Raw genomic sequence first — 25,773 nt, forward strand, 5'->3', positions numbered from 1 at the left:
CCGCTCGCTGGGGGGCGTGCAGCCAATCCGCGCGGCCCGCGGTGGCTGCGCGCGGCGCTCGGCGGCCGCCATTTTGTGGGAGGGCGCTGGCGAAGGGCAGAGCGCGACGGCGGGGCGGCGGCGGCGGTAGCGGCTGAGGTAAGCCTGGGCGCCCGCGGCGGAGGGTGCCTGCCCCGGCCGCGGACCCTTGCCCGTGCCTCCTCGTGTAGGGCTGCGCCGCCGGGCGGGAGAGCGGCTCTCTGCGGCGCCGAGCCGCGTCTGTCCCCTGGGGCGCCCGCGACCTTCAGCCGCGGCGTCGCTCCCCTCTGAGTACCAGGCGCCGCCGCGTCCCTTCCCCCGGCCCGACGCAAGCTGAGGCGAGGGAGCGCCGGGGTCGCGGCTGTCTGCGCCGGCGAGATGGACCCGGCTTCTGCGCGGGGCTGGGGCGAGCGCGGCAGCCGGCGGTGCCTGGTGTCAGGGTAGCCGGCGGGCCGGGCCGCGCCTGGCAAGGGCACCGGGCTGTTCCGAAAAAGAAAACTTGTGTTGTGGTCTCTGGGCTCTGAGCCGTCTTCGGAAGGACGCAGTGACTCTTCTCCAGGCTTTTGCATCGGTCAGGCATGAGAAAAGGCGACCTTGGCTTTCCAAGTCGCGTACGGCAGATGTTCAGGGGGTTTGTTTCGTTAAGGTTTTTAACTATTGCATAGTCAATCCATTACAGGCACGCCTACTTGATTATACACTGGAGAGGTACGTTACTGGATTGGGTTTGTATAAGAGCTGTGTTAGTGAACATAGCACCTGCTGTAGCAGTTTCCTGTATCCCTCCTCTTCTGGGGTGCTGGTGGCTACAGCATCTGCCTGGTTTGGTAGGTAACCGTATGGCATGTGTGCCTCTTCTGGGGTGAGTTACAAGATAAACAACAAATGTTTGTCCTAAACATAAAACCCTCTTAAACATAAGAAAAAGATATCTCTAAACGTTAAAAAGAAAACCCTTTTTATTGTAAGGGTGATCAAATACTGGAACAGGCTCCCCAGAGCAGTTGTGGAGTCTCCCTCTCTGAAGATACTAAAAAGCTGACTGGACATGTTCCTGAGTGACCTGCTGTAGCTGCCCCTGCTTTGAGCAGGTTGGGGTTGGACTATGCAATCTCCAGAGGTGCCAAACTGAACCATTCAGGGAATCTGCAAGTATGCTACTGTAGCCATGCCAGGCTTTTGCGTTAATGAACTTCTTACAGTAGATCTGAAACTTTGGTCCAGACACAGACAAAATACAAAAGTGTGCCCTCGTGTACTTAGTGTTTTTGTTGTTCTTGTGAAAGCACTGAGGCTTTGTAGCTGGCTCAAGTAACTTGGTGATCTAGCTGAAAAATAAGTGGGGGGGGGGGGAAAAGTATCTTTTTTCTAGACCTGTGAATACTAGGGTGGGCAAGTAAGATGCAATAGAAACGTGCAGCTGAGAACAGGGCAGTTCTTGTTAACAACTTGCACTCTAATATGGTATAAAAGTTGTAAAGCAGCATTTTGAATCACAAAACAGAGTAGTAGTCTAGTCTGAATCTTGTCACCAAGTTTTTGAGTATGTAATTGAAGCTGCTTCTTAGCTGAACTAGTGAAGATTTATCTTAATTAGGTATTGCAGATTCCTGAACAATTAGTATAAATTTGCCTGTGTTGAAAGGTTGTGTAGGCAGGACTGGCAGGTCTGTTCTTTTTAAGTGCTTTGAGGAATTTTCCCTTTTATTATCATCATAATCCTGATTTTTTTTTTTTTTTTGTGTTTAAACTGAGTTGAATGAACTTTGAAAATCGTAAATGTTTTTCCCTTCAGAACCCCTCATTTGCTTATCTGCTGTTGTCACCTGTTTTGTACGTTAAGATAGAGTGCTCTGAATGCGTCTGCTCCTTCCTTATGTTGAATGTCCAACTGTCTGTTGAATGTGCTGCAAGCAGATTTAATAGCTGACAATGGAATTAAGTTCAGTGTAGACATTAGTTTGATTTTTCTATTGATCCTGTCCAGCTGACTTTAAATTTGTTAACTGTCCTGTATTGCTCGTTAGGACAAGCAGCCATGGCTGGCCATGACTCAGGATCTCAACACCAGTTCACTGGATTTCAGAAGTACTTCAATTCCTATACCATCACAGGCAGAAGGAATGTATGTATTACGTATTTTAACTTTTGTAGTCTAGTATAATGGTGTTTTCTGGGTTTTAGACTGAAACTAAACTTAACTTTTATGTTTTCCAGTATGTAATAGCAACATACACCAGTATTGCAATGCTCATCTTGTATTTCAAGCTTAGACCTAAAAAGAAAACTCCTGCTGTGGCAGATAAGTAAATGGTAAGTGGCTCGTGTTCTTCTGGGACCAAAATGCTTCAATGCCAGCCCAGGAAGAAAGAGTGACAAAGGGCAAGTGGCTAATAATACAATGTAATTAGAGAGAGAGAAATGCAGGCATGTGAACTTTGTATTTATCATTTGAAATCTCAACTAAACTATAGCATCAGCTTATTTGGGGGCATTCTGAATGAAGTAGGTTGTTAAAGCAGGTTGCAGAATGTATGGGATACTGGTATTCTGTTTGTTCTTCTGACGTGGTAAATGGGACTAGGGACAGCATGCAGGGAGGAAGAGTAAGCAAGGAGGGAGGAGTGGAAGGATGTTGCAGCTAGGTTCATCAAACTTTGCCTACAACTATTAGGTGCCTCTGGTCTGCCCTTTTGCTGTAAAATAGGGATAACTGTTGCTTTGCAGGTTATTGAAATAATAAAGTAGTACTTAGTTGTATTGGAGAATTCCAAGCACAGATCAATGCAGTCTGTTAAAACCTTCCTTTGAACAGAGTAAAGGAGCACCATACAGTGGAACTGTATATATTGTACCCCTGATTATGCAAGGTCCATATAGGAGTGATTGGACTTGTTCTTGTGTAGCAACAACCAAGTGTTACAAAACTCTCAAGTCACTTTCAAATACAAAATTTCAACTGAAGTGGCATTTTGAAAAAAACTATGGTCTGTCCTCATAGTCTGCAAAAAGGGGTAGAAAACAAAAAGCTTGAGCATTGTTGTGTGTTAAAGGGACATCAGTCATTTCTTCCTGGGTGTACTGAAATGTGCCTCCTCATAACTAAAACTGTTTGGGGAAGGGGGATGCTCAGTTACTAGTACCACTGTGCAAGACTTGCTATGTTTGATCTCTCTTCTCTTGGCAGGTTGCTGGCATGTCCAAACCTCCAGTCTGTGTCAGTGTAATGCAAGCTGATGACCTGTTGTGGCTAATAAAATATAAATAATTACTTGTTTTATTGGAAATATGAAATGGTGCAAAACAGCATAAATGTTGGACTTGGCTTTTTTTTTCTCTGTCAGAAATAGTTATTTGTAGTGGAGATGGGAGTAGCTGATTCCTGTCATTACTATCTTAACTAAACTCTTCTCTTCTAACACATCCTAAAGTGTTCTGCGCACCTGGTAGTAACCTAGGAAAGTCCGCAGCAGCATGACAATAATACTGGCACAGAGCTTACAGCTGATCAAAGCATCTCCACGCTTCCATGTCATAGTGGGAAACAGTAAGCTTACATGGTTTGTAATTACACAGTTGCTCCTGTTTTTTGCATTCCAAGCTAGTAACTTACATGGAAACAGTGACTTCTTCACTATTATTAATACAATGCAGATTATAACTTCTGCTTCTGTTGTCCATATTTTGCAAAGAACGTGTTTGGTTTTGATGGAAAACCTCCCAAAATAGACTGATCAAATTATGGTATTTGAGCTCTTTCTGTTACTGGCCTCTCTTGCAGAGGTAACTGCCAGAAAGAAAATGGCTTACTTTGCTGATGTTAAGTTCTTAAAACTCTGCATGTTCATAAACAGTGACTTAAGTAGTTCAGTGCTTATTTTTCCTGGACATAGCCTCTTAATAAATTAGGTGTTCCTACCACAATTAGATACATGCAGCTCCCTCCCTGCCCAATGCTAAAACTTGTCTATCACATCCTTCACAGTCTCTTTCTATATCTCAGTTAAAATTCAGTACCCTCCTTAAAAACATCGCATTAGTGCTGATGTGTGAATGTGATTATATGGCACAGTGCTGCTTAGAAGGGTGCCAGCAGCAGGGGTTGAACCTGGGACTTCTGATGCCAATGCATGCAAATATACTTCCCAAACAGAGGGCAGCAGGAGGTAGGCATGGCTGCTGTAAAAAAAGGAGAGAGAAATTACAGGGTCTTTGTGCTCTCTTACTGTAGCCTATGTATTCTTCAAGCCATTTGTACATGCTGGCCCTTCTGAATAAACCTAGTCGTCTTCCTCTCCTATGAGTTTGTTTGCATAAATGGCCTCTGCTGTATACAACTTTCCAGATGAATAATGGTTGTTGTAACAGTGTAATAGATCTAATTAGCTAGAACCCATTCCCTACTGTTAGAACAACATTTACATGAAAGGGCTGGTCATCAACTTAACCATTTCTGAATTACTTTGTTTCTCTTAGCAGAGTGGTCACAGCTACAAGCACTGGTCTTGTTTTCATTGCAGCCATCAAGGGAAGAAAATACCTTCTTGTAACATAGGAACACAAGCTGTGTGGTTTTAGTATTTATTATAATATCAAAAGTATAAAACTGTACAAAATACAAAGGCAGAATGTGGCAGTGTTTTCTTTAAGCTGTACATGCTTTGTTTTAGGTAACTTGTTTGATTCACCATAACTGTACTTAAATCCAACTGGTCACACTGAGAGCTAGGAAATTTTGTTGAGGTACCATTACACAAAAAAAATGCATAATGTAGTTTTAACCTTTTTTCTTAAAGAAAATTTCCAGGTAAGCTTCCTAATGACTTTTCCACCCTTTATTTTGATGTATAATGCTTGTAATATACCTTTACTCCAAGACTTAGAGTCAGAGAAGGGATGAGAGGGGAGGTAGTTCTCTATTTACTTTACCTTAGAAATGTCAAGTCTTGTTTTTATTTTCACTAGAGAGCCAGCAGATTGTTCAAGTGTCCAAGCCCTTACTGGAAAGTAACGAGGAACACAAAACAGATTTCCCTGTATACAACTTGTAAGAGATTTGGGAAAAAACCAAAAACAAACCAAAAAAACCCCACGTACAACCAAAAAAAAAAAAAAAAAGACAACCCCCCCCCAAAAAAAAAAAAACAAAACAAAAACAAACCCAAAACCACACTGAACTGGGCCTGTCCTTTGGTGGTGGTGTTTTCTGTTCAAAGACCCAGAAAGAAGTTATACTTCACAGTGTTTTGCGTGTTTTGCTCTTCATTAGAAATAAAGCACTGAGCTTTACTGGTTGTCCAGGAGGACTTACTAGGGTACAATGTTTTTATGGGTAGAAATTGTCACTTCAGCAGACAAGCTGGCCTTTCAAAAGCAAACTGATAATACAGTTAGGACTGAATAATCCTTTTACTCTGCAATAGTATTTCAATTTCTTGGCTAGTTTTACATTTTGATACATTAAACCTTATGCACAAAGGATGCAGGTTTTTAAAGTTCTTCTAGATCTAATACAACATAAAAGGCTTTAAGTCCACTTTTTTAATAACAGGTATTTCAGTTGTGCCTCAGTCCCTTTTTTTTTCTTCATACAATAAAGTATGAAAGTAAATAAAGTTCACATTGCACTTCTGGTTGCTTATCACACTTACAGCATTGGCTACCTGTGAAAACAGAGTAACAAGATCTGCATTTCCAGTACCTCAGAAGAGCATAGGAGTTTGAAATCTTTTCAGGACTTAGTACTTGGATGCATAAAACCCCCACACACAACTTTGTGGCAGTTCCCCACAAGCCTCTGCCTGTTGGACCTATTCTTTCAATGCCCTGTTTGTTGCTGTGATACTCTCACCATGCCTGTTGCCCAGCCCAGGCTATAGTGAATTAAACTACATTCTTTTCTGAAACTGACCAGTTTTTGCTTGTGTTTGAGATTGATTAAACATTTGCTAACCATAAATTAAGTGCTTTAAAAAAAAAAATCATTTGAGAACACATACCAAGGCTGTTAACTTTCCACAAGTTTCAGCAGAGCTCAATACCATCTCTGAGAAGAGACAGCCATTTTCATATACATATATATATTTTTATCAAAAGCACCATGAACAATTCCTTCTTTTACAGCCACGATGTCTTGTCAATCTCCAGCATTTTCAAACTGTGGATAAACATGAAATAGCAGAACTGAAAAACGCTGCTTGCATTAGTTTACATAGTTTCATTTTTCCTGCAACAGACTAGTGGGATCCACCTGTACAAGACTCTCCTTCTCATCTCACATATGAGGTCACTACTGCAATGACTTGGCGCAGTCAGTCTTACAGCTTCCTGATTTACTGTGAACTGTAGGCTCCTGCAGCCAGCAGCAAGTTTCTGCGTGTAAAATGGAGGTGTACAACCGGGGTTGATTTGGTCATGTATGTACCTAGTAACAAGTCCTGTGAGTTTTCAGGCAAGTTTATATGCCCAGTGGCTGTAGTAAAGTCATCGGTTTCTAAGTCTTCAAATGCCTTCACAGCATCCCACAGACGAACTGTGTTATCCATTGAACCTAAAAAGAACAACATTTTAAAGTCTTTTGTTAATAAAAAAGGTATATAAAAAAGTTATTGGGGAGCAAGTTAACAGAAATTAAAGCTCAAAAAGCAGGTTTGCTCGTAACTGTAGACTTATGCCCTCATCCTGCAAGGAAACTGACTTCAACAAGCCTCTAACATACTGAATGCACTCATAAAAGTTAGCGGGATTTCAGCTTTCCTGTAACCTAACCTGAATGCCCTGTACATAAAGCACAACGAACTACTCTCTTGAAACACTTGGGTTTGGATTATATCACCTAGCACTGAAAAATCAGGACCATCCTGTGGGCTAGATGCCAATTTCAGGAAATGTTTATGATTCTAAGTCACATAATAACAGTTTGTTTGATACAGGGAAGACAGGAGAATTTTGCAGGCCCAGTGGCCTGTGCTTTCACTGGAGCATTGGTAGACAAATTGAAGTAACCACCAAGCAGGATGGATCAAACCTGTACCCTGTCTGTTAGCTTTCACTCCTGCAGTAGTGGTTTACTGAGGATTCTCACTGCACTGCATTTAGGAACATGCTACTAAATAAATCTAGAACATTCCTAGCCAGGTTTCATGAGGAAATTACCCTGATGCAATTACAGTGTCCATCGTTCCTTCTGTCAGTAACTTGAACTTATTGGCTAATTTCAACCATTTGACAGAACAGAACAAGTTTCAAATTAATTAAATTCCTATACATTTTAAGAAAACAGTTCACTAAACATGGAGAGACAAAACTTTGTGCCTCCATGAAGGGAAAACTGGCAAATGAGCTCTGCTGTATCCATGTGTATTCCAGAGAATCCATGTGGACAGGCAGGAAAAACAAGCAGGCTTCACAAGTTCTGCTGCTCATAGACCAGATGGTTATTCTATATCAAAAATCTACCATGAAGAAATAGTAAGGGTGTGGATAACTCATCTTCCTTTCTGTCCCTTCCTGTCTCTTCTTTTTAGTCCTCCTGCATTTCCCACTCCCATTCCAGTATCCTGCACCTCTCTAGTCCAGTCACTTCCTGTCTGCCCTAGAGTTATTTCTAACTTCAGATTCAACACAGATCCCAGCCTTCGCTATTATCTAACTGCATAAAACCTTTCCTTCAGTTCCTGGAAGAGTGAGGGGTCACACTTCACAGTCCAGTGAAGTACTCACAGTGAAGTATTCACAGTTATAAGTTGCTGCTTTTGCTAAGCAAGTGATTCTACTTTGTCTTCCTCAGTTTAAGGAACCAATTATATCGTTCCTCTTCAGACTTATGGAACACAACAGAAATTTCACTGTTTCCAGTGAATTTTACCTGATGCTAAAATTTCCCCATCTCTACTGAATCTGAGTGCGTAGATAGTGTCAGTGTGCCCTTTCAATTCTCCAACCATCAAGCCATGTCCAATATCCCACAGTAGAACTCTTCCATCTGTTGCTCCAGTAGCCAGGAATCGTCCATTAGGAGAAAATGCCAATGAATGAATTGGTCCCTAAAACAGACATTTGGGGAGGACCAAACAAGTTAATTAAGTCTACTGGCATGCAATCAGTCAAGCCGTATTCGTTCTGAACACTACTCTTCAGAATCTCATCGCAGAAATAAAACCACTTTCACACCATGAGTGATATGCCTTTACCTTATGTCCAGTGAATATTCTTACACAATTCCCATTCAAAACATCCCAGAGCCGTATAGTCCTGTCTGCCGAGCCCGTGGCAATATAGTTGGAGTTTGGATGAAATCGGGTACATGTCACATCAGCAAGATGGCCAGCAAATATCCGTAAAGGCTGGTAGTGATCTGTTGCCCACAGACTGAAAAGAAAAGCTTTATTAATAAAAAGAACCCAAATGAAGTTCAGTATCTGTACCTGTTGGAGCAGGTCCAGAGGAGGGGCACAAAAATCACCTGAGGGATGGAACACCCCTCCTATGAAGAAAGGCTGAGAGAGTTGGTGTTGTTCAGCCTGGACAAGAGAAGGCTCTAGGGAGTCCTTACTGCAGCCGTTCAGTACTTAAAGGGGGCTTATAAGAAAGACAGTGACAAACTTTTTAGCAGGGCCTGTTGCGATAGGACAAGGGGAAAAGGTTTTAAACTTTTAAAAGAGGGTAGGTTTAGACTGGATATAGAGAGGAAATTTTTTTACAATGAGGGTGGTGAAACACTGGAACAGGTTCCCCAGAGAGGTGGTAGATGCCCCATCCCTGGAAACATTCAAGGTCAGGTTGGATGGGGCTCTGAGCAACCTGATCTAGTTGAAGATGTCCCTGCTCATTGCAGCGGGGTTGGACTAGATGATCTTTGGAGGTCCCTTCCAACCCAAACCATTCTGTGATTCTATGATCTGTTGCACCATGAGGAATAAAAGGAAGTAATTATGCAGTGGTTTCTTACTGGCCAGTTTATTGAATTAACAGGATCTGTTTTGGAAGAGTATATTTTTCAGAAGGAAGAAATAAAGACTGTTCTGTCAAGTTGTGAAACAACTGGAAAAGAATACTGCCAATCAGATAATCACATAAGAGGACACCATCTCTTTAGTTGTCAGATAATCTGATGTGTGTTGAAAAGGAAAAAAAAAAACTAATTAAAACATTTGTTCAGTATTTTAATTGACATGAAATAACATTTATTTCCAGTAATAGGGTAGGCTAGAGTCCATCAGCTAATCACTTTCAGGGTTAATCCACTACAAACTGACCCAGACAAGTAAAAAACCCATCCAGTTTCTTACCGAGCCACTCTGTCATGTCCCCCTGACACGAAGTAATAACCATAAGGTGAGAATTGTGTATCCCATACTGGATAGTTGTGTCCTTTATATCCCACCAAACATGTGAATGTTTGGAGACTCCACAATCTGACAGTGCCATCCTCAGAACAGGACAACAGATAGTTCCTGTCACAGGAGAAAGTGTAGCATATTACATATCAAACTTACACACAGACTGTATAACCATTGCATAAATACTGTGAGATGTCTATGGTAAGAAAAACTGTCCACTGAACGGCATCTGTTTAGCATGTCACATATAAATCAGCATTTTGGTGGGGTAAGCAAGAATAACCAATTCAAGCAGAATCCAGTCCCAGGCCCTTATGGAAAAGGGAGACAATTGCATGTTGATGACTAATTCTGATGATACCTACAGCAATACCAAGGGGAAAAAAACCGCAACACACAAAAAAATCCCACAGAGCTGGTCTTTACTCAGGAATTCCAGTTACAGGAAAAAATTACTAATAAATTGCTATGCTATGTTACTTCAAAAAAAAAAAAAAATCTTTTAATATGTCTAAACGAAATGTCAGGATTCCCTGAAAGAGAATTCATATCATGTTCACATTCTCAATCCATAATCTATATTCACGTTCCACACAAAGTTTACTTCTCAGCTGTGTTTCTGTGATGGTTGTTTCCTAACTAGACACATACAAAAGCAAAACATTAGTCATTTAAACCTCCTTTCTACTGTCCAGACTCTCATAATTACATAATGGTTTTAAATCTCTTATTTTAAAGAGACTATTCCACACATTTTCAAAATAAAGTCTCAGTAGAATATGAGAAACTTGAAGGAGTGCAATGATATGCTACTCAGTCTGGTTTTATGTTTTGCAGTACTATCAGTGAAATCAATGCTGCAGTAGTTTCCTCTCTACAATTCAGTTAAAACCCAGTTTAAACTACAGTTTGCAAAAAAAAAAAAAATGGCCTATTTTGCTACCTAAGTCCTGAACCTCAAAAAAGCCGCTGGCATCCTCAGCTCCAGTTGATTTCAGTAATAGCTGACAGTGCCCAACAACCTGAGCATAAGGAGCATTTATGCTCGCACACAGTTTCTTATAAGCTGCATAAACAATTGCTTTAACCTTCTGGAAAAAGCTGCATTAAGAACACGTTTGCATTCAGTAGCATGCAATTAGAACTCAAGACAAGCAAGCTAGTTAGCTTGTAAACTTATTTTACCTATCAGGACTGAAGCTGGTGCCATAGACAGGTCCACTGTGACCATATAAAATCTTCAACTCACTTGCTGTTTTCTCATCCATGATCCTCTCCAATACATCATCTGATTCTTTGTCGATGAGACTGAGGTCTGCAATATTTCAAAGTTCATGTATCATAATAACTGTTAGAAGTTCGAAGATAAATGGCACGAACAGGAAAACCAATAATATTCTCTCTAAAAGAGGCAAGTATGATGTGAACATGACAAAGTACCTAGGAATTGATAAGTTTGAAATATACAATGCTATTTAAAATATTTTTTACCATTGTAAAAGGTGAAAATAGTGCTTTACATAAAGAGTCACTCTTTAAGTCTTCACTGAGCTAAGATAAATTAATCCTGATGTGTGTTATTTTTCATATATATATTGTTCAGCCTCCAAACACAATAACATCTCCTTGATAGAGATGCCAAATTTTCATGCCTTTTCCCAGGAAGTTAATATGCCACAAACACATTTTACACACATATTTTGATGGCTGCACACTACACACAACTTAAAATAACTTTTAGTCTGTAGGCTACTGTTTGCTGAACATCATGACGTCTCAGTTAAATATCAAGACTAAGAAATGTTTGCATGGTATCTAGCTTCAACCACAACACATTGTTACATAAACAGCAGAATTAAAGAAGCCTGGTTTCCATGAATTTGCATGAGTGTTGAGCCACAGGACATTCTCCTCCATCCTTCTAGAGTTCAATCCTATAATTTCCCCCAGGGTACCTCTAGTCTCTCCCCCAGATCACCTAAACCCAACTGTCTACTACACCCTGTAGTTACCATCCAGTTAAGAAGCAAGATGGCTAGTTCCACGCAAGTTATGGCTAGTTCCAAGTTCCGTGCACTGACCACCTCACAGCAGATGTACACAAACATATTTCTCATTCCTTTAAAAATGTTTCTAATGGTAGTATATAAGATGCAATCATACATCTGTGCATGTATTGTTTCTTCAAAGTGAAAGCATCTAACTGCTGAAGACACCTCTCCTGCCACAGACATCTTTCTCTGTTCATGCAAAACACAGCTGACAAGTAACATGCTCATATTAAGTGTTATTGTCTTAATTACCTGCTGCTGTTTTCACACTACGTAGCTTTTTTGGAGTCACGGACCACACTCTGACAGTAGAGTCAGCAAAGCCTCCTACAATCATACTAGAGTCATCTGTAATATCCACTGCAGTCAGACCCTAGACACAAAATATCCATTTATATTGTTTGTATCTTTCATGATGCATTTCAAATATTACAAAATCCTAAGTACTAGTAAGCAAATTAATTTGACTGACTTAGAAAAATAAAAGGGAATTATTCTAGGATAGACATAAACACACATCAATTCTTGCTCCATTAAAAATAAAGCTATATGAATGAAGCGCAGTCAATAGTGACAGAACAGTACTGTTTTCCAGTATTTTGGTGCAAAAAAAATCTACTGCATTCTGTAGAATACACTTAGGGCCCCAGAGGAAAAACAAAAGAAGAAATTATGGCAAAATCAGAGCAAAACCAAGGAACATGGAAATTATACAGTTTAAGGAGTCTTTAAAGAGACTTTTGAACATTTTTTAACATAAACGTTGCAACACTTATTCAAAATACTCCAATAACCCTTGCCAATGCTGTTAAGCCTTCTTTCCTTATTAAGAGTGATGTTTATAATTTTGATTCCCTTTTCCATATTACCCAAACTCTTCTTTTACCAACCTGGTAAGCATTAAGGAACGTGTAGAAACAGATGGAGGGCAGGCACTCTGGGCCAAGACGCACACGCCTTGCAGCTTCCTTCATATTCATTACTTTATCCAGCTTGTCAGAGTCTTTCAGTTCAGGCAGAGGAATTCTACAAGAAGCACAGATTTTTACAATCTAAAAGCACTTTCCATGTCGTTAATCTAGACAAAGAAAGTGAAACCTTTGCATACAACCCTACACTTCAAATACAAAACAAGAATTAGAAAAAAAAATGAAAGACTATGTGGATTAACTGATGAGAAAAAAAAAAGCCAGCTTTAAGAATTTCAGACAGGCAGTGGAACAAGAAAAATAACTGAGTATGACCTGAAAAGATTAGTGGGTAACTGAGTAAAATTTTATCAAGGGAAATCTAGATTGACTTGAAAGGCAAAGACAGAGGGTTATATGCTAAGCTTTCCATCACCTCCCTTAGAAGTCTTACGGCTAAAGCTGTGTACAGCTGAAATGGCCAAAATGCTAAAAATGTCACGTGAACAGCGATGCAGATTTGGCATGACAAGACTGGATTTAACAAGACTTCTCTACACATTTTTCCCTTGGTACCTGTTTTGGGGAGGAGCATTAGGGTCTTGTTTTTTACTTTTTGACCCTACACTATCTTTTTTAGGTTTTTTCTTCTTTGGCTTTCCTTCCTCATTTTCCCCTTCTTCATCTTCATCATCCAAAGGCACATCAAACTCTGGTTCTTTCAATAAGCCAAAGAAAACCTGCAAGTCAATAAAACACACACGAGACAAAACAGTAATTGCTGTTCTTACTGAAAACTAATTTTTTTAATGGAAACTTTTCAACATAATAGGCCAAGCAATACAGCTGCCCCTTTAAAACTGCCATGTTTAATATTACTGCATACATTACTGGTTAGTCCATAACAAAGGTAGTACATATGCTGCTGTTTTGCCCAGCAACTGACCTGGACAACTGTAAGTTCTCCCACCATCTCTTAGCACTTCCTTAAAGCAGAATCCCTACAGCTTACATAATTTATCTGTATAGTACTGTGGTACTACAGTGTCAGGATCTACACAAACAGCCCTTGCAGTAACAACTGGCAGTAAGAAAGAATTCCATCTGTTGTACAAAAGAGGAAGCCAAACAGTCAGGTGTCCGTTCTAAAACAACAGAGTAATTCAGGAGTTAGTTTAAATTTAGTTCAGTGGGCTGAATACAAGGCTGTCTCTCAAGGGGGTTCAACAGTTTCTTCTACCAGACAGTGACACACCTTGATCTCTCTACTCCTGCCAACAACTATTTGTACAGTTCTCTTGCTTTGCTCTGTTCATGCTGTCCTTTAAGATCTCAAGTGACAACTGTCAGTCTATACTAAGGTATCTCCCTGAAAAACTAGGAAGAATTGTTCAATTACAAAAGTGCAACAATCTTTGCCTCCTACCTTTGCTTTATTAGCTTCTCGTTTTGCCTCCCCAGCCAAGCTTCCAACCATAGCATCTATCTGTTGTTTACTGCGAGGCATTCCATCAAAGATATCAATGTAAAGATGTTCCTGAACAATGTTCCAGATCTGGTTGTTCTGCTTTTCCTGAAGATGCCTCTTCAAGAGTTGGTAAGAGTCACGGGAAATACGCAGCACAAACTTGCTTGTTCGGAAATCCAGCATGGTCTCATTACCTTTCATATGTTCTTTTTTGGTTAAGCTAGATAATACACGCAGGTCATCCTGGTAATAGCACTCCTGATCCCCATGAAATCTATTGAAACAATTTAAGATACCATAAAAGACTTATTGCAAAAACATTATCTCATAAGTGCACACCTATTTACATTACTTTAACATGAAGCATCTATGTAAAGACCTTTTGGAAGCTACTGACTACATACGGGATTATTTTTCTGCTGAAAAATACCCTGGGGAAGATACGCCAGTGACTTGCTGTTTACAGTAAGAGCATTCAACAGTTAAAAAACAAGATGGAACGAACACACAATGGAACCTCACAGAATTTCATACACATAAAGGGTTCTTGCCTGAAGTAAATAGTTACACTAACATGTTTATTTACAGAAATGAAACCCTAATTTGTGGTATCATAAAATACAGGGCATTTTTTATTACACAAGACTACTTGGATATATTTATATCTGATTCATTATATGAATAGGCACATTTCACAGTGTCTATGTTTCTCACTCTCCACTTGCATTATCTAATAGCTAACATATGTCTAGAGTTTTCCATTTTTACTCAAACCATGTTATAAAATAGTTGCGGCAGGGAACGTTTTAACTATTTACAGCAACATTTTAACTATTTACAGGACCATTTTTGCTAACCATATTGGAGAGAGACAAAGTTATCCTTTGGATTGAAATATTTCATAATTGGGCTGAATCCAGAAAACAAATTAAATTTAATTTTCTTCTCAAGTGATAAGGAAGTGAAACATAGTAAGAGCACAGAAAATTATGGATTAGCCATAAATTAATTCCTCTAATCTCATCTGAATTTCAGTATACATTCTATGACATTAGCAAATACTTATAGCATACATTACTCTGGCATCTCAGTGCAATTTTCCAGTGCTAAAAAATGACCCCATTATCCTTCCCTAAAGAAGCATAATCTCTTCATTGATACTTTTGCAGCAAAGAGACCATCAGCTTACCAAAAAGATGGGTCAAAACCTGCCCATGGACAGTTCAAAAGCATGTAGTTTGAACATCCTTCTAATATAGGAGTTTGGAAAAGGATTCAAGAACAGTTACTGTAATCCATGGCACCATTACTTCAGATTCCAAATCTCTTCAACATCAAAGAAAAATAATACATACCTCTATATACATATAAACCTATGCTACTATAGCTTACAGATTTAATGAAAGTAGCAGACACAAAACAATGTAAATGCAAAAATGAAAATAAATTACCTTTCAAAAAAAGACTTTGCTTCACTCTCATGTTGATTGTAGACCAATTCCAAGTACATGTGCACAAAGAGAGGATAAAACAGCTGAGACAATTCTGCTCGATGACAGTCCAGGGAACACTCAATGAAGTGTTTTAATCCACTGTAGTATTCCTCATACAGCGTCGGGTCCCCCTGTTGATTGTAGGCAGACAATACTGCACTCACATCTGGCTGATCTTCCACAACAATGCCTCCTCCAACTGCAAAAGCATTACCATGTAACAAGAGCTTGTAAGACAGCCTGAAAGAGCTAGCAAATATACAGTCGCTAACAACTCCACTGGTAAAGTGAGGCACTCTGAGCAAAACATGATACCAAGTCTTGTGCTTTTTCAGCACTAAGTCTAAGCAATACAAGTGAGAGGATGGTAGCACATTATAGTCCAGCAGTCAATTCTCCTAGCACCTTCAGCCATTTTTTGTGCCTTCCCAGCCAACAGTTGCCTATAAGGTATTCAACATAGTGCCTAATTCAGCTAGGATTATAAGTGTAAAGGAAGAAGCCACTAACATCACCAAAATAAGTTATCTTTACTGCTAAGGCTAGAAACTCTCAAATGAGGAGCAGAATCTTTCCAAGCCTGTAAGATATACTGACTATAATTATTTTGCTTCCAGTAAACAAGCAAATTAAGTTTATCAAGTGAACAATTCACCAAGACCACTACACAACCATTATAGGGCAGTGACTTTTTGTCACCTGCTAATGCTCCGAGAGCTCTGTTCTACGTAGCAGTCATTAAACATTTTCATTGCTTTGTCTTCTATATAAAAACAATTCTATCAGGTGATAACACGAACAAGCTGACTTTATACTATACATTCAGCGGAACTCAAGACATTCCTGAAATTCCACGACACTATTCTGTAAAGCTGCCCCACAGAACACCTTGATTAAAAATACTTAAGACTTGAATTATCCAAAGGACATCTTAAGTATCCAGCAACTTGATCGAGAAATGTATAAAGCCTCCTCTACAAGTATCCTATGGCTCTTTCCTCAAAATGCACCCTGTACATCAGGCCTCCATTCTCATCCCTGCAGCCACATCTCGGACCATCACGTCTAACTACAGAGAAAACCTTTAGCCTCCTGTTACAATGTTGGTCAAGATGGAACACAAAGACAAGGGGAAGCACCTCTCACTTTGACAGTGCTCCCTGCAAGCGTGACAGAAACCCTACCTTTGTTCCCTTGCTCTGGGGAGGAGCACCCCCAGGAGATGCCGATCTCTTCTCAAGTTGTACGGGGGAATGACACACCCATCGCTCCCCCCAAAAGCGCAGGGTACACTCTCACCTCCCGCCCCAGGGAGGGCCACCCCAAGGGAGGCACGACCCGATACCCTCCCTTGTGCCCCAGCATCACGGAGAGGCCCCACGCCTGCGAGAGGCACAAGGGCCCCCCAGCACCCACGGGTCCCGCCTGGAGGGGGCTGCCTCCCGCCCCGGGCAGCGACCCCGCAGTCCCCGCGCGGGCCCCACCTTTCCCCGGCGGCACGGCGGCGACCGCCGCCACCCCGGGGCTGGAAGACGCGACAGTGGCGACGCTGCCTCCTATCGCGATGGTGGCAGCGGCGGTGACCCGGCTGAGCAGCGCCTCGCCGCCGGCGGAGTCCGCATCGCCGCCCGGGGCTCCCAGAAGCCCGGCGCCGGCGGGGCTGAGGGCAGCGGCACCGAGGTCGTCGCCGAGAAGGCGGGCTTCGCGGCGCAGGATCTCCTCGGACTCGCGGAGGTTGCTGCGCCGCAGAAACTGCAGCACGGCCACGAGCGTCTGCCGGTCCAGCGCCGCCGGGGAAGCGGCCGGGCCCGGTGCCGCCTGCTTAGGGGGTGCCGCCTCCCCACCGTTCCCCGCCGCCTCCACCTCCACCGCCGCGGCCGGAGGAGCGGCGGGAGCGGCGGCGGCGGCGGCTGGAGGAGCAGCGGGGGGCTGCGGCGGCGTCCCCGCCTCGGGGTCCGGCTTTACCGCCACCACCTCCGCCGGCTCCTCAGGTAGCGCCGCCATCTTGCATCGCCCTCCATTCACCGGCAGCGGGCGGCCGCCGCCAGGCGCGGACGCTCTTGCGACAGTCAGGGCAAAGGACGAGTACTGCTGCCGCTGCCTACGCAGGCGCTCACGGCTTCGTTTTGCGACGCCGCCAGCAGCGCTTTATGGCAGCGGGGTTGGCATGAGTGCGGAGGAGCGGTTGTGAGGCGGCTCCTGCGCCGCGGGCGTCCTGGCACTAAGTGAGTGTAGTTTTGTGCAGTGACGGTGCGGATGTGACTCACGGAGCTCGGCGGTGCTTGCGGTGAGCGTATACGAGAAACCTCGTTCAGAAATGGATTGGTGTGGCGTTAATAAGCCGCTACCGGTGCCCTCCCGGCCTTGGGACTGTGTGCCCTTGCGGGCCTCGCTCCGAATGAAATTAATGACGGCTGGGTTACTGGGTTTTCCAGGTATTTCTAACACTGCTTCTTGTATTCGTGTTTGGTAAGTACGGATTCGTTGATACTACAGAATTAAAACCTTTTTTTGAACTAAACTGCTATCTTGTGATTGGCACGCTTTCCTGATAAATTAGACGTTTGCCTGCGCTTCATTAGCGAGTCACTTAGCTCTTACCTGGAGGAGCGACAAGTGTAAAAAAAACTAGGAAAGGAAAGCTGTAGGCTATGAAACGTACCAGCCGGTCGACTCTCGGCGCATGCGCGGTGGTGCGGGCCGGTGTCCGCCAAAACTACAGTTCCCGGCGTGCCCCGCGCCGTCCCCGCGCACGCGCCCTGGGGGGCTCTCCGGGCGGACTGCCGCTCCTGCCGTCCCCCGCGGGCGGCCAGCAGACGGTCCCGCGTTTGCCCCGGCCCCCGCTCCCCACCCCGAGCCATGGACATGGAGGTGGACGCCGGCTCTGTGGTCTCGGGGCTGTCGGGCGGGGATGGAGCAGGCGCGGGCCCGGCCGATGAGGACCAGGAGATGGAGGGGACTCCCAGCTGCTCGGGGTCGCGCTCCCTCCCCTTCGAGTTCGAGCGGAGCCGCTCGGAGTCCAGCGGCGATGAGGACGACGACGAAGACGAGGAGGAGGAGGAGATGGAGGAAGAGGAGCTCGAGGGGGACCCCGGGGCTCGGTTCGGGACGGACGACGGGGAGCTCGACTCGGACGACGACCGGGAGGTAAGAGCGGCGGGGGGGGGGGAACGTCCTCCGAGGCGAGGGCGGGCACCGGCTCCGCCGCGCGCCAGGCCCCGCTCCCGGCGTGCCCCGCGCCGCCGGGGTGGGCGTGCGGCTCGAGGGGGTGGGGGCGCGCGCGCCCTGCCGCCGCAATGGCGGGGCGGTCGGGGCCTGTGGCGGGGCCGGGATGGCGACCGGAGCGGCCCCGACCGGAGCAGGGCGCCGCGGGGGCAGCTGTGAGGTGAGGGCGGGAGTGCGAGCGTGAGGAGGGCACGAGGTGGCGGGGCGGGCAGCCTGCCCCGCTGTGGGGAGGCTGCTGGGTGAGAAACGCGACGCCCCGAGGTGAGGCCTGGCGTCTGCAGAAGTCCGCGGTTTTCGGGCAGGTCCTGTAAGCAGTGGACGTGAACTTACACGCTTTCGGGGGCTTCTGAAAACTTCCAGGTGCTAATCTGGACCCCTGCTTAGGCAACGTAAGCCGTATGGTAATAGGCTTTTTATTATTACCCAAGTTCATTTTATCTCGTTTAAATGAAGCCCTTACAAACTCTTGGCGTAGTTGAGAGGGTGGTAAACGGTGGCATGTGGGCAAAATGAATGGTGTCGTTGAGGGAAAGAAAGACCCTTAGTCTGGCTTTGAGACTAGAGGAAATGGGATGTAAAAATCCAGTGTGCTACCTTTTCAGACAGATCTCAGATCACTGCTATAGAAGAACTTTGTTCTTTTTTTTGAATAGTAGACTTCTGATAGGAAGATTGTTGTAAAACTACTCATATGCGTTCCTGATAAATGTACTTCATAACCAGAATTCAAAGCAGTGAAATTTCAGCCTTTGCTTCAATAAGTGTTTGTATAATCCCTAACTGTGTGTAGAAACAAGAGGCAGCACTAGTTACATACCTTGATTGGGGGCCCCAACATGGTTGCTGAGCGTTTTCAAATAATTATACTATTTGCTACTAGTATCCACTTCAAGCTTGCTGATTATGTGATATTCTGTTAAAGAGTTTATCCAAAAGAACTTTTCCCAAAAGGATTGATATAGTTTGCTTTTCAAATATGATTCATGAAACAAATTGGATTGCCATTCACAAAAAGGTCAGTTCGGAAGGCTAGATGAAACTCTTTCGAAAAGAGCTGTATATGAGGAATGATTGACCTCTAAGGAAAACCCATTTCTGTAGCGTGTTGATCCAGATTTTTTTTTTTGTGGTTTAAGGCTGTGATATTTTGGAAGCTGCAATCAAGAAATTTCACGGCTTAGCCTGTGTATTCAAACTCTTACAAACTGTCTTTGTTTGTAGCGTATGATAAACCTCGCAGAGTTGACCCCTTACATCCTGTGTTCCATCTGCAAAGGTTACTTTATTGATGCTACAACTATTACAGAATGTCTGCACACCTGTAAGTATCAGTGCTGTCCTTCTAAGATCTTATTTGTAAATTCAAACAAAAATCAGCTGTTGAGATGTTCTGGCTTCACAAAGATAATTCTCTGTTTGAAGTGAATGTGTGTTGTGTTTATTCTGTTCCTTAGGGAAAATATATCTGTCGATATTTTAAGCATCAGAAAATTATGAAATCAATCAATCATGAAGTCAGCTTAGTTTCCCAGGTTAAGAGGGAAGAAGATGTAGAGAAAGATGAAGTCCAACTAAGACAAAAATAGAGCTACTACATACTTTTTTTTTTTTTTTAAATTACTTTCTGAAAGTAGGCTCTAGGAATTTGAGTATATAACTGGGAAAAGAAAGTTGAGTGGCTCTGCTCAAATGGACTAGAGAGTTTCCTAAACTGTCGTTGTGAATTTACAAGCTCATACCAAAACTCGGTAAGCAGCTGTGTGGAAGCACCAGTTCAGATACAGAAACAGTTGTATGCACCCATGGGACAGTTAGTCTATAATCTGAGCAATAGATGGATAATAAAAAACTGATTTCAGTGCTCTTGTCATGTTATTTTTCCCCTCAATCCTCGTGTTGTGTTAACAGTTTTTCCGTTGCTAACGGAACTATTTTCCTCAAAGCTATTAAAAACCCTTTCAATGAAGCTCTTTCAGCCACACCCCTGTTTCTACCTGAATCCAAGAATCTCAGCTTCCTAGTCCTTCCAGCTGCTAACACCACAGAGAAGGAAAACCCTTTTTTTCCTCTTTTTTTTCCTTTTATGGGGCACTGCTTAGTAGTTTGATATATACCATGTAATATTCAGTGCAGTTTGTAATTTAGGAAAATGCACAACTGTTAGTACAGACAGCATAATGTTGCAAGTGCAACTGTGGTGGTCTCTTAGAAGTTTCCTGGTAAATGTTGTGGAAACGTTTGATGCGTTCAGGCTGATAGGGAGCTGATTCAACAGTTAGTAGGTTATTTATTCTAGACATTTCCACTCATTAGCTTTTCTTCCATATTTTTAAAGTACTTGTAAAATACAATGAAAATGGCAGAATTGTAATTTCTTACCTTGATGGTTCTACTGAAACTGTTTGTAGGGTGCTTTTCAGAAAACCTTTTGTCTGCAGCAGTCAACAGTATTCCGTTGTCTTAGCTCTACTCTTGTTCTGGGTAACACAGTTGCAACATTGAACACCTACTTTTGCATCAGTTGGATTAGGATTATTGGTAGGAAGAGATTAGGAATAATCCTAATTGAATATTCAGGAGTGTTGTATCCTGTACAGGCAGAGAGCTGCCGTTTACTTGAGTTTGAAAGTTGAACAAGTTGCTTCATTTTGTCTCTGACAAATTTTGAGAGGTCTGTGTGTAATTGCTCTTCTTGCTTAAGCAGATGGTATTGTAAAATTGATGTGACTTTTATGGGGTTTCTTTTCTTTACAGTTTGTAAAAGCTGCATAGTGAGGCACTTCTACTATAGCAACAGATGTCCAAAATGCAATATTGTTGTACACCAGACACAGCCCCTTTATAATATCAGGTAATAAGTTCATGCCATTTTTATAGGTATAATTTTTTTCGAGTTTAGCTGCTTGCTTTTAAATGTTTTGTTTTACAGACTTGGAGTGCTTTCCTATTTCAAATGAAGGAACACAAACAAGAAACGCATTGTGTTCTTTGTTTATATAAGTTTCATCTCGATAGTGAAGATAAAAATACTCAATTTCTTGTTTTGTCTAGTTTGTATTCCTTTCTACGGTTTGTTACCCCCCACGCTGAGTATTTTTATGCATTTGCTCAGTGTTACAGGTGGAGATCTTAATTGATTTCCTTTTAGACAAAGCTTTCTTGGCATGGTATACTTACTAACTCTGAAAATTGAGTTTTAGTTTCTCAAACTCTTCATGAATTCTTGAAGGGTGGTGCCTTTAACTTTACTTGGTTTCTTCTGTTGGAGCTCTGGTGTCAAGACATGAATTTAGACAGATATGGAGTTGCTGCTCTGTCACTCTTCTCTTTATGTATGTCACATTTCAGTGGTGTATTTGGCATCTCTGTTACAATTTAATGAAAACCATTCTGTATTGCACCAAAGATGCTTTTTTTTTTTTCGTTAATAGACTGGACCGACAACTGCAAGACATAGTCTATAAATTAGTTGTCAATTTGGAGGAAAGTAAGTCTCTTTCTTTATTTCATTACTGTCTAGAGATTGAAAAGACTGAACAGAAAACAGAGTAATTCAAAGCCCCTTTTCTACTCTGGACACTTTAAAATAGTTTTTAATATTTGGTTATGAATCTTAATGAATTAGCTGTGACAACTGGCATCTTTCTGGCTGCTAAATGCTATTATGGATGTGGTATGTACCCTGTCTCCTGAAACACAGGTGTCACTGTATCCAGATAAACATCCAGATAATATTTCATAGTCATGCCTCATATTTTTGTGTAAGTACGGAAAATATCATTCCACCTAATGACTTCACCTGGCTCTGTTGAAAAAAAAGTTGCCAAGACTGATTCTCTCAAATGCTTTTATTTTTTCCTCACTGCCACATTTATTTTTCTGATTTTAGATGTGTTTGCTGTCTCATGTCATTTACCTTGAACTTCGGCAGCCAATGAATCTGCACAGTCCACCTGGGTGAACTGAGGGAAATATACACATCTAGTGCATATATGTGGACTATAGATGGTATAAAAACAGAGTTGTGACAGCCAGAAGGATACTAGTTTTTGCAGCTATTTCAGTATGATTTATGGCCAGTTTCTCTAATTTCCTCCCAGTTTTTACTAACAAACTCTTAGTCTGGGTATCTTAAGTGTCCCAGCCTCATATGGAATACTAATGATGGCGAAGGTCTGTAAGAACTTGGAAAGTTTTTACTGCTCTGACCATTGGAAACTATATGGGTATTCTCTGCATCTGAAATAACGTTCCAGTCTGTTCTGTATTGTGGTTTTTTTTCAGGAGAGAAAAAACAAATGCATGACTTCTATAAAGAAAGAGGATTAGAAGTGCCCAAACCAGGTGAGCTGTAGTCACTTTAGAGGACACTGTTAAGGAAATATTTACTATACTATTTATTCTTAAGGACTTCCCTTGAAATATTAGCTCACAACTTGAAAAGATACGTAGTACTGGAAATACGGGATTCTTGGTTGTCTGATTACTGTAACTTGTCACAGTTTTCAGGTTACAAAAATAGATGGAACTGGAAGCACTTAAATGCAGACCATGGCTGGATTTTTTTTTAAACATTATATTTTGCCTACAACCGGAAATATATATAAAATGTGCATTAATTTTATTTTCTGGCCCTTAATAAAAAATAGAAATTACAAAGGAGTAAAAATAAGAACTTCCAAGTCTTTTGAAAGATGAGGGGTTATTCTAATTATTGTCTTACTATCAAATAACCAGCTCTTTGGAGAAGTGCCATGCTAAAAGCTAATAAAATGCTGGGTCAGATACACAGCATGAAATATGTAAAGAGACGATTTAGTAATTAAAAAAAAAAAATAGAATTAATTGCATGGGTTCTTTTTCCTTATGAGCTCATCTGTTTTGCTTGGCGCATCTTAGCATCGTATGCTGCTTTTATTTCAAGTTGTGTTTGCGTTTTGGCTATTTGAATATTTTAGCTGTCCCACAGCCAGTTCCAGTGAGCAGAGGAAGACCTCGAAAAGTTCTGGGCTCTGTGTTCCGGATCCCACCAGAACTTGACATCTCCATACTTCTGGAGTTCATTGGGTGAGTTGTGGGCAAATATAAGAGCAAGTGGCTGATGTGAGGGTGCTGACTGTGCGTGTTGCACTGCTAACTGGCTCTTAGTTTTCACTGAATGTGCATTTCCTCCACCTCGAATAGCAATGGGGAGCTGGTTTTAACTTACAGTGCAATAGTGACAGCCAACTATGCGTAGCTAGATGATGCAGATAATTACATGTGTAAGGTGTCTTCCTATGAGGATAACTTCCTAAAAACTGTAGTTTTATAATTTACATGTGTTTATTTTATTTTTAACAAAGTAGTGTAGTCTCAGGAAACTGAATGAAATACCTGTCTCTTACACTTCCTTAATCCCTGTAGGTGACAGTACCATTAATACTAGGACTTGCTCATGTAACTTGGGGACTGCAGCTGCAACCTGGGCAACAAGAGCAGTGTTCCTCTAAAGGTTATAGGTGGGGGTAATAATGTGGTCTACTATTAAGTTTGCCTGACAGTTTCCCAGACTTGAATGAATGATGCTGAAGCTTTTGTATGAGGAGTCACCTTTAGCCATGAATTGGGGAGGGCAGAAATCCAGCCCAAACACTTGAGCTGTTTTCAGAAACACAAGGAGAAACTGTATTGCTTTGACCATATAGAGTTTTATATGTTAGTGATTGAGAGAGGGTAATTGAGAAAGGATTGAAAGCTGTAACTACTCTGCTAGCACCACACAGTGCAGAACATCAATTGTGCATGGGAAGCAGCTTGACCTTTGTGCAGCTCTTACCCCTCTACCCAGATTGTGCCTGCTTTTGGCCTGACTTTGTCTGAACAAAATGTTCAGAGAACTCTGATATGTAATCATAGCAAACTAGTACACCATGATGTAAAACCAAGCCCTCAGAAATTGGGAAATTCTAGCAGCAAAGCATACCATCTTGATTCAACCTCACTCTTTGTAGATATCACGTCCTAGTCTTTTTATGTTATGTCCAGTGTCTTCACTGCATCTCACTTTATTCAGAGTACAGAACAAATTTCCTCCATGGGTAAATTTTGGTCAGGTGGGAGGTGGTGTGTGGTTTTTTGTTTTGTTGGCTTTATCTTTGTTACCTATCATGTGGCTGCTTTATTTCTTTAAATGGATGAGGAGTGGGACTGCAGGAAGAAAAGAGAAGGTCTTAGAGCTAAACCTCTAGGGAGCAATGCCTGACTGTGCTATAGAATGTCCTCGTGAATCCGCATACCTAACCTAATTTCAGTGTTCATTTTCTTTATGCCTGACTTGCAGAAGTGCTGAATGCTTGCAAGCACAGCTGAAAGGAGGGGGAGTCATGACTAAAACTGTAGTATCAAGTGTTCCGCAGACAAACCCAATCTTGGATATCTCAAATTTGGCACTTGAAGTTCTTGGATACCTTTCAGCAGAGTCTGTCTCAGGTTCTTCTATTTAAACAAGGTGTTATACTGCCATTCTGCTGAGTAGAATGGTATGGAAATACATTCATGTGTTAAAGAAATGAGACTGAGGAAATTAATGCTTTTACATTAAGAACAGGATTGTCATAAGTAAAGCCAAGAGCTGTGTGTTGAACAGGGGAGGGAAGCAAAGACTATATGGCTGTTCAGCGTGTGACCTTTGTGTATTGTACACTTGAAACTTAATTTAAATATAGTTTTTAATTGTACTTAGAAAGGCTTTTTCCCTTTAATGAATGTGGTATAAAACACATGATGTAATTGGTACAGGGTCCCAGTGACTGGGTGCTCAGGCATGCTTTATACCCCATTGGGTAAAATGTGATTAAATGGATATATACAGACATAAGGTAAAATGCTTCGACTAAAATCCAGTAGAAAAGAGTAAATCTAAAGCTATTTACCGTACATTCTGTTGGGTTAGGAATTTATATGCTGTTACTTTATTGCCTTGGCTGTGACTGTATCTTATTAAGTTACCATCTAGGTATGAGTGTGAAGGATGCCCCATTCTGGGACCCATGACGGGTACCAGCCACTGCTCTGCTGGCCCAGCAGGTGGCAGAGGGAGCATATGGAGTGAAGGGGCATAGGCGCATGCTTTTATACCAACAGCCCTGTATCTTTCTCAATGATAATTTCACTGTAAAATGACTTTTAAAAAAGGCAATTAGATTTTAGTTCCAAGGATGTTCCTTTCAGGTTGGAATACTTGGTGACTCTGTAGGAAAGCTTCCTTAGATTGTCTTGACTGCCGGA

The 25,773-nt window shown here is 42.1% G+C and overlaps 3 protein-coding genes across 4 annotated transcripts in view; 2 read left to right on the forward strand and 1 right to left on the reverse strand.

Moving 5' to 3' along the window:
• The first annotated feature begins 1 nt into the window (after position 1).
• ATP5MK (ATP synthase membrane subunit k) lies at positions 2–4,318 on the forward strand. Its single transcript, XM_030029693.2, has 4 exons — positions 2–138; positions 2,046–2,143; positions 2,236–2,331; positions 3,206–4,318. Exons 2-3 carry the CDS (start codon positions 2,057–2,059, stop codon positions 2,326–2,328), a joined length of 180 nt encoding a protein of 59 aa, XP_029885553.1. The 5' UTR covers positions 2–138; positions 2,046–2,056; the 3' UTR covers positions 2,329–2,331; positions 3,206–4,318.
• Positions 4,319–4,585: 267 nt separating this feature from the next.
• On the reverse strand, positions 4,586–17,301 carry TAF5 (TATA-box binding protein associated factor 5). Of its 2 annotated transcripts, XM_041127115.1 has the most exons (12): positions 16,764–17,301; positions 15,238–15,478; positions 13,745–14,060; positions 12,895–13,058; positions 12,301–12,436; positions 11,663–11,783; positions 10,545–10,674; positions 9,309–9,473; positions 8,211–8,388; positions 7,886–8,063; positions 6,443–6,568; positions 4,586–6,175 (listed from the first exon to the last, which is right to left on the reverse strand). In XM_041127115.1, the coding sequence occupies exons 1-12, from the start codon at positions 17,281–17,283 to the stop codon at positions 6,171–6,173; spliced, it is 2,280 nt and encodes a 759-aa protein (XP_040983049.1). In that variant the 5' UTR covers positions 17,284–17,301; the 3' UTR covers positions 4,586–6,170. The 2 variants fall into 2 exon arrangements, with proteins under 2 accessions (XP_040983049.1, XP_029885550.1); XM_030029690.1 differs by having other exon boundaries at positions 4,586–6,568.
• Positions 17,302–17,428: 127 nt separating this feature from the next.
• The window catches only part of PCGF6 (polycomb group ring finger 6), a 28,414-nt gene continuing 20,069 nt past the window's right edge, over positions 17,429–25,773 (forward strand). Inside the window, exons 1-6 of the mRNA XM_030029691.2 lie at positions 17,429–18,426; positions 19,726–19,825; positions 21,259–21,355; positions 21,936–21,991; positions 22,789–22,848; positions 23,463–23,571. Coding sequence (XP_029885551.1) covers positions 18,139–18,426; positions 19,726–19,825; positions 21,259–21,355; positions 21,936–21,991; positions 22,789–22,848; positions 23,463–23,571 — 710 coding nt within the window. The 5' untranslated portion in view covers positions 17,429–18,138. The remainder of the gene's footprint in view (positions 18,427–19,725; positions 19,826–21,258; positions 21,356–21,935; positions 21,992–22,788; positions 22,849–23,462; positions 23,572–25,773) is intronic.

This window comes from Aquila chrysaetos, chromosome 11, assembly GCF_900496995.4.
Source record: "Aquila chrysaetos chrysaetos chromosome 11, bAquChr1.4, whole genome shotgun sequence".
NCBI lineage: Eukaryota > Metazoa > Chordata > Aves > Accipitriformes > Accipitridae > Aquila > Aquila chrysaetos.

Coding starts and splice junctions, on each gene's coding strand:
- ATP5MK (XM_030029693.2), top strand. CDS start 2,057: ATGGCTGGCCATGACTCAGGATCTCAACACCAGTTCACTGGATTTCAG. Junction 2,144..2,235: donor CCATCACAGGCAGAAGGAAT/GTATGTATTACG, acceptor TATGTTTTCCAG/TATGTAATAGCAACATACAC.
- TAF5 (XM_030029690.1), bottom strand. CDS start 17,283: ATGGCGGCGCTACCTGAGGAGCCGGCGGAGGTGGTGGCGGTAAAGCCG. Junction 14,061..15,237: donor GCAAAGTCTTTTTTTGAAAG/GTAATTTATTTT, acceptor TTGTTTCAATAG/ATTTCATGGGGATCAGGAGT. Junction 8,389..9,308: donor GGACATGACAGAGTGGCTCG/GTAAGAAACTGG, acceptor TTTTCTTTTCAG/TCTGTGGGCAACAGATCACT.